This window comes from Diplotaxodon limnothrissa, linkage group LG17 (assembly GCF_057381915.1).
Source record: "Diplotaxodon limnothrissa isolate DT_005_m linkage group LG17, D_limnothrissa_male_GT1.1, whole genome shotgun sequence".
Classification (NCBI taxonomy): domain Eukaryota; kingdom Metazoa; phylum Chordata; class Actinopteri; order Cichliformes; family Cichlidae; genus Diplotaxodon; species Diplotaxodon limnothrissa.
The window spans coordinates 25,128,279-25,139,475 of NC_140612.1; the positions used below are offsets into that span (position 1 = coordinate 25,128,279).

Consider the following 11,197-nt stretch of genomic DNA (forward strand, 5'->3'; position numbering starts at 1 on the left):
CTAAAATTTGTCTGAGACGACTGTTGCTCCTTCCTTTTCAGCATGATGATGGCTGTAACTTGCTTCCACATCCTGTTTTAGAATGAAGACAAAACTGATGAACAAGGTAATAGGACATTTAAAAATTATCTCACTTCAGGATGAGCTTCTTACGTTTCTCTTGTAAAACAGGATGTAGGCTGAGTGCTGCTGTTCCTCAAAAACTGCACATCCGGTTGTGTGGAGCACCTGTGCATCATTATAGGTGAGCCAAGGATCTGATGTAACCTGCGGGCTCGCATCAGGATGCACGGAATTACAGATGTAGTGTCCTGAGATCACATTAAGACAAATGAATCCAACTTCTAAAAGTCAACTGATTCATGATTTGTACTTAGTGCTTCTTAGAACATCAAAAGCATTTGTGTGTGAGTCCTTCACTGAAAAGTAGCAAGCTCTGTTAAATCATTTTCTGTTTGTAACAAGTCAGTTGTTTTACCTGATTCTGTTCCTCCATAGTGACTAATGATGCTTATAAGACTGTAACAACCATCACCCTGAGAAGGAACAAATCCAAAGAGTGTTAGTTTCATAAAGTCTCACATCAGTGTGATAATTAAGCTGAATCTCTGAGATGTTCTGCAGTCTGTTTTTACCTGTTTGGATGACACCACCAAGTCCCTCTGCAGCCTGACGGGGTCATTCACCTTCTGAAGCTTGCAGGTTTTTATAAAGCCAAACCTCTTCAGGTGCAAAATGAGAACTCTGACAGAAAAGAAAAAAAAACCCAAGGTACAAAACAAGAAGAATGAGTGACAAACACAAACCAAAGATGGGACAAAATGACTGCTCAAGTGTTGTCTTAAAAACTCTGTTTTTTGCACCACAGTTTGGAAACCAGGTCAGTCGATCAATTCTGATGTGACCTTACTCACCTTGGCAGTGTATGAAAAGACGGCTTCACTTCCGAGGTCGTCCCTCCACAATCACAGAGAAATTCTATTTTTTGTTCCTGAACAACAGCACAGAGAAAACAGGCTTTATGGTAGAAAAAAAATCACAACATATGCACACAAACACTAACAAAAAAGGTGTGTTAAGATCAGTGATACTATATCTCTACTGGAATTTCTGATCTTACCTTCAAGTATGTCTCTAACATGTTTTTAACAGACCCCTCTGGAACCAGGTCAAGAGACAAGCTGGTGAATTCCTCTTGGTGTGATGATTGGTGACCGCAGCTACACATTTAAGGAGTAACATAGTTAAAGTAATGATCAGGTAGGAGGAAAAGAGGTATATGAAAACGTTGCAATCAGCCCTGTGTTTCTGAATGACGGGCTTACCTCTTGCATGTCCTCATGTTTTCCATTTTGAAAACATGATGGTCTTCTACTGGGCAGGTATAACTTCGGCCCAGGAGAGCTGCTTTCCTCTTCAGGTGAGGTGAAAGGCTTTTGATCTCATTGAGGAACAAGGTTAGGAATTCATGAGCATCCTGAAAGAAAAACACAGAGGAGATTTAAAACAGAACATAAACATTAGAAAGTAAAGGAAAAAAAACAAAATGTCCAAATAGCTGACATACTTTCTGTGCACTGCCTTTGTATTCAGGAGCATGTTTGCTGAATGCCTCCTTAAAAGATTTTAGGCGATGTTTTTTAAGGCCATAATCTCTTGAATTATGACAGTCCCTGATGTCAATGAGCCTTCTGTAAAAAGGAAAGGGTAAACAGACATTTCTGGTGTTAGATATCTTTGCTCTTCAGCTTTTTGAAGAAAGTAGAAGGTTGACGTAGCACACCTTAAGAGCTGAGCTTCTGGGACTGCTCTCCACAAAGTCTCCTGATGGCTGATGTCTCTAATGAACTCGTCAGTGTTGAGCAGGCTCTGCAGGCAGGAGTTCATGTAGCAGGTGTTTGCAGTGTTTGGAAACCTGCCACACATACACAAAGTTTACAGTATCAGTGTAAAATAGTTCATTTTCTCCATTTTGACAAAGTGAGCTTTGGTCCTCGTGCACCACGTGTACTCACCCGAAGTGGTCCACAGTCTGAATTTTATTTTCCGTTATTTTTCCATCGTTCAAATGTTTCGCTACACTATTGCAAAAAGGTAAAAACACGAACACACAATTAGGAAAGATGTCAAGACGCTAAGCAGTGTATGTGCATGTATGCATGAGCTTTGAAGCTTAAACATTTTGACGTTTTTCTCTTACATGTCAACCACCTGCTCCCATACATGCTCTTGTTCCAGAAACTCCATAATCAAAGTGTCCCAACTCAGGTCTGATGGCTCACCGTTTTCAGTGGTGTTTTTAACCTGGTGGGAACTTTCACCACCTTCCTTATGGGTGCTGCTGGATGAAGAAAGGAGTCAGGGATGCATAGCAAGCACAACAAGACAACAAACAAACATTGTCTCTCTGGAGAACAGCATTCAACCATCTAATGTTTATTTTGATAAGCACTCTGCCAAAATATTAAAAGCACTTACCTGGGAATGTCTGTAGTTTTGTCCTCGGGGCATTCTGGTTGTCCTGCTCGGGGGCAAATGACCTGTACTGGGTCCTCTGAACTGTTCGGTGGAGGCTGGACTTCCAGTTCTCGGCCTTCTGTTTCCAGGCAGTCTTCTTGAGGTGGTGCTGCCTCGGCAGGTGTACAGTCATGCTGCATGTTCTTTAATCTGCAAAAATATACAAAAGGATGTCAAGTATCAAATCTGCAACCAGAGGATCCCAAAAGAATTTTGCTTTAAAGTGAGAAGATTAAAGTTTCCCTCACTTGTCACTGATTTTATCAGGTTCCAATGTTGTTTCAGGAGCAACCTGCCTTTTTCTCTGTAGAAAGAAACCAAAAGACAGGACATAGCTGTGTGCTTCATTGCTCTTAATTTCTCCCATTTTATTGTGATGAGTAAATGCTTGATGACAGTGACTCTTTCCGTAAAACATACCTTCCAGAATTTGAAAATAGACCAGCGAGACTTTTTTTGTGGCTTTACAGTGTTGGTCTCTGCCTCTGTATCGCTGTCAGTTTCCTGTAGAGAACAAACAAACATAATGTTATTAAAAAAGTAAAGTCACTTAAAATGAACAAGTACATTTTAAGGAGAATATGCATTTCACGTGTTTTCTGTAAAAGCAAACCGAGAAACAGCAGAAGAAGTGTCTCCATTTTCTCTTCTTCCTTTTCTTTTTACCATTTTCATGGTTAGGTGGTGTGGCAGCAACAGAAGCCTCCGGACAAATTAAATAAATGATTTCTTCATTTTATTTTATTATTAATTTATTTGTTTAATTTTTTGTTGTTCCCAGAGAGCAAGCCAAACACTGGTCCTGAAAAGGACTATCTCTAGTAGTGTCACGGACCCAGTTCCAGGGATTCGGGAGACAAGTAGTGGTGCCATTTTCATAGTTAGGTGGTGTGGCAGCAACAGAAGCCTCCAGGACGCTGATGAGGACAAAAGTGTAAATGTTATTTTTCAAAGTGGAAATTTTTAACAAGGAGTACATCCTGGATATTGCAAAGAAAAATTAATAACTGTTATTGAATACCAAAATGAACAAAATCATGTATTTTGTACATTTACACTCTATATTTTCAACTAATCTCTGAATCGATATAAATAATAGACAAAACTAGAAGCTGTAAAAATGATATAAACACACAAGGCGGAAGAAAAATAACAATAAAGGGGAAATAAAAGAGCTCACACTAAACCACTGCTATAAATATCTCCAGCAGCATTAAAGAGTCACACATTTCTTTACCTCTTTTGAGACGTAGAAGGAATTTCTGTTTAGAAACAAGAAAACCAACATCAGTAATGCCATAAAACAAACATACCAAGGGAGGCTCGTTTTAAAGTTTGAATGGTGGCTCTAGGCTAGTTAGAGTGGAAAGAGGAGTAAGTTGAATGAGGATTTGAAGGGTCTCCCCATTGAAATACATTATAAATCTTTGTTGAATAAAGTTGAATATTTAAAAAATATAAATGTTAAAAATGAGAAAAATAAAAGCACACATGTCCTAAAGAAGAGGAATCTAACGGTGGTTGAAGGGTTTTTCTAAGTTGAACGGTGTTGAAATAGTCAGAGTCAAAAAAACGTACAGAATACATAATAAAACAGAAAAATAATAATAAAGATTACTTAAACAGCATCCACACTAATAAATTTTGCTGTACCTCAACTGCTCACCATTTTCTGCTGAAGAAAGTGGATGGATGGATGGACAGACAGACAGATAATGTTATAATTTAGAAAGAAATTCTTATTGAAGTTTGGGTGTTTGGTTGGGTCTAAATATAATCATATTGAATACCAGTGTTCACATCCTGCCTTCTAAACAACACTGCTTTCTTTTAACTGTGATCACAATCTTCCTTAAGCTGAGCCAAATTGATTTAACTGACAGAACAATCAATTTAATCCAGTGAACATATTCTGGAGCTTTTGATCTTTACACAGCCTTCACGATAAGATATTTCGTCCAGATTTCAGCAGAAATTTAGACGCTCTACTAGTATATTTTGAAATAAATGACATAATATGTCACAATTATTACAGAAGGGTTTTCTTACCCGATGCTTTTATCACCTCCATGGCATCATGTGTCTTTGCTTTTTAAAAGGACAGTTGAATAACAAATTGATTTTGTTACTGTGGAATACACCAGGCACAAACACACGCACACACAGGTATGTACTGCCAACTTCCACATTTATTGAAGCTTTGAGTGTTGAGTTTTGACAGCTGACTCAGTCGTACAGTCTGACAGCTCACGAGCCCAGCTGATCTCCCCCCTGGCCGCCCCTCCCCGTCTCACTATAAACACAGCGAAGGGAGACCATCATCAGTACATAAACACCATCAGCTGTTCTTACCGGCCTCGCAGCGCCGCCCTGTTGAGCCTTCTGCTGCACTCCTCCCCTGCAGCTGCGCCCGGGGCCACGCCTCCGCCACACACCCCCACCGCCCGTTCGAGGCCGGGGAGCCGTCCGGCCGAGCCAACTCCCCCCCCCCCCCCCCCCCCCCCCCGCCCCCCGCGAGCGAGAGAGGAAATCGGCCACCGCCATCTGCGCCCCCGGCCTATGGATCACCTTGAACTTAAAGGGCTGCAACGCCAGATACCACCGGGTGATCCGGGCGTTGGCATCCTTCATGCGGTGGAGCCACTGCAGCGGGGCGTGGTCCGAACAGAGGGTGAATGAGCGTCCCAGGAGGTAATAGCGCAGGGAGCCGACCGCCCACCGGATGGCCAGGCACTCCTTCTCCACGGTGCTGTACCGGCGCTCGCGCTCCGCTAGCTTCCGGCTGATGTATAGGACAGGGCGGTCAGCCCCCCTCACCTGCTGGGACAAAACGGCTCCCAGCCCTCTGTCCGAGGCGTCAGTCTGCAGAACAAAAGGGAGGGAAAAGTTAGGAGTGTGAAGCAGCGGCTCCCCACAGAGAGCCTTTTTCACCTGCACAAACGCCGCCTGGCACGGCCCCGTCCACTGGACCAGATCCGGGGCACCCTTTCGAGTGAGATCGGTCAGGGGGCTGGTTAGCTGCGCAAACCCCGGCACAAAGCGACGATAGTAACCCGCCAACCCCAAGAACCGTCTCACCTCCTTTTTCGTCCTGGGGCGCGGGCAGGATGCGATAGCCGCCGTCTTCTCCACCTGTGGACGCACCTGCCCGCCCCCCAGGTGGTACCCCAGATACTGCACCTCCCTCCGTCCAACCGCGCACTTCTTCGGATTGGCCGTGAGCCCCGCCCCCCTCAGGGACTCCAGGACCGCGGCCACCCGCAGCACATGCTCCGCCCAGGTGTCGCTGTGGATGATCACGTCATCCAGGTAGGCGGCAGCATACGCTGCGTGCGGACGCAGTACCCGGTCCATGAGACGCTGGAAAGTGGCCGGGGCCCCGAACAGGCCGAACGGAAGTGTCACGAACTGGTACAAACCGTACGGAGTGGAGAAGGCCGTTTTCTCCCTGGCCTCGGCAGACAAGGGAATCTGCCAATAGCCCGTGGTTAAGTCCAGTGTCGTGAAAAAGCGGGCCGTGCCTAACCGGTCCAGGAGCTCGTCGACCCGAGGCATGGGGTAGGCATCAAAGCGTGACACTTCGTTCACCCTGCGATAGTCGACACAGAACCGTATAGACCCATCCTTCTTCGCCACCAGAACGATGGGGCTACACCAGGCGCTGTGCGACTCTTCTATTACTCCCATCCTCAGCATTTCCGCCAATTCCCTCTGCACGATTTTTCGCTTGTGCTCCGGGAGCCTGTAGGGCCGTGAACGCACCGTCACGCCAGGCTGCGTCACGAAATGGTGCTCGATGAGGGACGTCCGGCCGGGCAGGGGGGAGAACACGTCCGCAAAACGCTGTTGCAACGCGACAACATCCGCTCTCTGGGCCTGTGTGAGATGGTCATCACAAGGGAGGGAGGCGGGAATGATAGAATTTGGCACCTCAGGCCCCAACTCATCTCTCTCCTTCACCAAGCTCACCAGAGAAGCGGTTTCAACCTCTCGCCACAGTTTGAGGAGATTGAGGTGATAAATCTGCGTGGCTCCTCCCCTGTCCGACCGAGCGACCTCATAGTCCACGTCCCCGACTCGCCGTGTGACCACAAAGGGTCCTTGCCACTTGGCGAGCAACTTCGAGCTGGAAGTAGGGAGTAACACAAGCACTTTATCTCCCGGTGAGAATTGCCTGAGCCTAGCCCCTCTGTCATACAGGCGTTGCTGACGCTGCTGAGCCTGGAGCAAATTCTCCCGTGACAACCTCCCCAAAGTGTGGAGTTTTGCTCTCAGGTCCAACACGTACTGAATCTCATTTTTGGCGGGGCTCGGACCGTCCTCCCAGCTTTCTTTAATCAGGTCGAGCACCCCACGTGGCCTCCTGCCGAACAGCAGTTCAAAGGGAGAAAATCCCGTGGAGGCCTGGGGCACCTCCCGCACTGCGAATAACAGAGGGTCTAGCCAGTGATCCCAATTGCGTTCATCCTCGTTAATGAACTTCCGAATCATGGACTTTAAAGTCTTATTCAGCCGCTCCACCAGCCCGTCAGTCTGAGGGTGGTAGACGCTGGTCCGAATAGATTTAACGCCCAGTAATTCGTACAGTTCCCGCAGTGTACGAGACATAAACGACGTGCCCTGGTCAGTCAGTATCTCTTTCGGGATTCCGACTCGGGAGATGACCTGAAACAGTGCCTGCGCCACACTCTTTGCAGAGATGGTGCGCAGCGGAACTGCTTCCGGGTACCGCGTTGCGTAATCCACCAGGACTAACACAAAGCGGTAGCCGCGTGCACTCCGGTGAAACGGCCCGATGAGGTCCATGCCGATGCGCTCAAACGGGACCTCAATGAGGGGGAGAGGGCGCAGAGGCGCTTTCGGTATGGCCGGCTGGTTAACAAGTTGGCAGTCCGGGCAGGACGCGCACCAGCGGCGCACATCCGCTCGGATGCCCGGCCAATAAAATCGGGCCGTTATTCGCTCCAGAGTTTTCTCGTAGCCCATATGCCCTGCCATGGGGTTATAGTGGGCCGCCTGGAAAAGCGTTTCCCGGCGGCCCTGCGGCACCAACAACTGGGTGTGTGTTTCCTCGGTCTGAGTGTCACGACTCACTCGATATAACCGGTCGTTTAATAAGACGAAACGCGGGTAGGTCTGCGCGGCCTCAGGGCGCACCACGTGACCATCAATAGCCATCACTTGGTCAAAGGCTGAGCGTAGGGTGCCGTCACGAGACTGCTCCAGTGGGAAATCACCCATGGGGGACACTTCCGGGGCCGGCGGGACGTCCCGTGAGGGACCCGCCGGCTCCTCCCCCCCGGAGTCGGTGTCGGACGACCCCGCGTCACCGCTGAATGCCGCGCACACGCTACACCCCGCTTCCGGTCGTGATCGCACCCCCGCGTACTGCCCCAGTAGCTGATGAAACCCCGGCCAATTGGTACCCAGAATCAGGGGGTGCGACAGGCGCGGGCTAACCGCCGCCGTTACTCTATGCATTTTGCCCTTATACTTTAATAACAGCGGCACTATGGGATACCTGTGAACATCACCATGCACACACCTCACCTCCACCCATTCTGCCTCCAGCAATGCCCCGGGGCGAACCAAGCTTTGGTGTACGAGGGTCTGCGTGCAGCCCGTGTCCACCAACGCCTGGCGTATACCCCCTCGAGTCCTTACCGGAATACTGTATGTCCCTCCTGGACCGGGGGAGGGTGCTGGGGCGCCAGCAACGCGGAACACCTGCCCCACTTCCATAAGCGGACAATCCCTCCTCAGGTGCCCCGGCTGCCCGCACTTCCAACACTCCGGCCCCGGCGTCTGTGCTGCTCTCCGTGGCTCGGGGGCGGCTCCACTTGGCTCGGCTCCCCTGGACGGCACCAACGCCGCGAAAGGGTTAGTGGGGCTCAGCGCCGGCAGCCGCTCGGCCTGCCCTGGTGCCGGCACACGGCGCCTCGGGGCCGGCACTGGGGCCTGTTTGTTCGGCCTCCGTCCGGCGTCCCCGGGTTCCCCTGCTCCAGCGGCAAGGTGGTCCTCCGCCAGCGTCACCGCTACCTCCAAGCTTGCGGGCCGGTGGCACCGGACCCATCTCGCCGTCTCCGCTGGCAATCCCTCCGTGAACTGCTCCAGCACCACCTTGTCCACCAGCTTCGTCTCGCCCTCCGATGCCCCCGGTTGCAGCCAGCGCACCGCCGCGTCGCGCAGCTGCCGGGCCCAGGCAAATGGTCGGTCCGTTGTAGCCAGCCGACAGGCCCGGAACCGCCGGCGATGGTCTTCGGCGGTGAGCCCCAGCCTGTCCACCACCGCCCGGCTCACGTCCGGGAAGCTGCTCCTCGACGCCGGAGGCAGACTCAGGGCCGCTGTTTGTGCCTCCCCAGACAGCAGGGGGAGCAGCCGCGGAGCCCACTCCTCCCGCGGCCATTGGCAAGCCTCCGCCGTGGCACGGAAGGTCTCCAAAAAAACTTGTGGGTCGTCCCCGTCCCCCATCCGGGGCACCGCCACCGACAGTGGCGAGGGCTTCGGCGTGGCAGCGGCCCCGACCAGCCGTTCCAGAATTTGCGTCTGTCGGTCCGTCTGCTCCTGCAGCGCGGCCAGGTGGGCACGCTGGTCGGCCGCCTGATCCCGGCTCATCGTCGCCATCTCCGCTAGCATCTGCGCCAAGAATTGCAGAGGCTGGGCGGGTGGCGCGGCCTGTGGGTCGGACATTCCCCGACCGGCACTGTCCTGGGTTTCGGCACCACTTGTGGAATACACCAGGCACAAACACACGCACACACAGGTATGTACTGCCAACTTCCACATTTATTGAAGCTTTGAGTGTTGAGTTTTGACAGCTGACTCAGTCGTACAGTCTGACAGCTCACGAGCCCAGCTGATCTCCCCCCTGGCCGCCCCTCCCCGTCTCACTATAAACACAGCGAAGGGAGACCATCATCAGTACATAAACACCATCAGCTGTTCTTACCGGCCTCGCAGCGCCGCCCTGTTGAGCCTTCTGCTGCACTCCTCCCCTGCAGCTGCGCCCGGGGCCACGCCTCCGCCACAGTTACATAACAAAACTATTGATTGTGGCCATGATTAAAAAGAAAATACAGACTGTCCAATGTTTTGGCGATTTATCCTTCCACCCTGACATCCTCCCTGCATGAACCCTCCCTGCAAGCAACATCAAACTGGGGATTTTTGCTCTAATGGTAAATCATTTTAACCAGTATGTGATCAGCCAACACGTCTGGTTACACCTCGGGAGTGAGAGCGGTCTGGATCAGCATGCACTACAGTTGACTAAAGTTACAAAAAAAAGGTGGTCGGAAAGTTGCTGACAAACCTTTCTTGCAAACAGATCAGGAATCTCTGATGTTGATGAATATTGCAGTTGAAATTCTTATCAAAGCATGGCGTAGCTCATTTGTATCCAATGTGTCCTGCAGTGTCTGTCCCCTGACACACTGGGTCATGGCATCTGTGGGAGGGATTTGTCACTGAGCTGTCAGTGAATGTTGGTTGTAAAGCAGTGAAAATCCAAACCACAACTGCTCGAGCCGTTTCTCATCACAAGCATGTCAGGTAGTGCCATTTTGTCAAATCCCCAGACCAAACCAATGTTTCCTAATGTTTCCTGTCTAAAAAAGTTAAAACTAACCACCGAGTGAAACACCCTCAGCATCCAGTATTCATTCAGCAAGCCACTGATGTCAAAGGATACCTTGTCTGCACTTTTGAGACACTGCTGGTTTCTAACAGAAAAGCTGGCATGATAACCTGAAAATGAGCATTCGGTGATACACTGTTAAAGCCACATCCAAAGGGACTTTGCTGTTTAATCAGGTGGGTTGTGCACAGTGATAATGATGGTGATAAGGTGGGAATCTCAAAACGCAAAAAAGAGACAAATATAGCAAAAACAGCTGAAAACAATGCACAGATATCCTCGGGTGGCACACAGACTCAATCGAGTGTAAAACAGAATCCAGCAGAGTTCTGCAGATCGAATCTTTCTAGACAGGAAGTTTCTTCCCTTTCATGTGTAACTTTGTGAGTCTGTGCGTGTGTGTGGGTATAACTTAGACATTGGGAAATGGCTGGCCATCTAAACTTTAAAGGTGTCTGCTGTGTGTCCCTGGAATCAGAGCAGAGGTTGTTCCTTTTCAGTCAGAACCCCGTTGTCTCATGCGAACACACACACAGGCGTAGACAGAAAGAGAGAAACCAGAGGGACGGGGGTGTGATGATCACCCCCTGCATGCTCGCGAACAAGCGTAACAATGTGTGCACAAAGCAGGCAGAAAGAAAACGTGAAAATGCTTTTTGATGTGCTTTCATGACTACAGTTGTAATAACAGTCTCTGGGTGACAACAAACACGTTCACTTTTCAGGCAGTATAAGTACAGGACAAATCACTCAGTGATTTAAGGGTGACAAACTGTTTCATTAATGGTCATACTGGAAACAAGATCACATCAGGGGCTAGACATACAGTCACCAGCCACTTTATTAGGTATTCCTGTTCAACTGACTGTTAACGCAAATATCTAAACAGCAAATCACACACAACTCAGTGGATATCGACATGTAGATATGGTCAAGACAACCTGCTGAAGTTTAAACCAATTATCCGAATGTGAGGGGGGAAACAATGGTCAGATGGGCTGTTCTGATTATTTCAGACACTGCTTGCCTGCTGGGATTTTCCCA

General features: G+C 49.6%; 1 protein-coding gene across 1 annotated transcript; it reads right to left on the reverse strand.

Moving 5' to 3' along the window:
* Nucleotides 1-9,303, reverse strand: LOC146615065 (uncharacterized). The gene is made up of 16 exons (XM_085375530.1): nucleotides 5,449-9,303; nucleotides 5,086-5,379; nucleotides 2,938-3,021; nucleotides 2,766-2,821; nucleotides 2,479-2,667; nucleotides 2,201-2,341; nucleotides 2,016-2,081; nucleotides 1,784-1,915; nucleotides 1,568-1,691; nucleotides 1,326-1,477; nucleotides 1,121-1,220; nucleotides 915-991; nucleotides 636-744; nucleotides 479-536; nucleotides 154-311; nucleotides 1-72 (listed from the first exon to the last, which is right to left on the reverse strand). The coding sequence occupies exons 1-16, from the start codon at nucleotides 9,301-9,303 to the stop codon at nucleotides 1-3; spliced, it is 5,667 nt and encodes a 1,888-aa protein (XP_085231656.1).
* Between the last annotated feature and the right edge of the window lie 1,894 nt (nucleotides 9,304-11,197).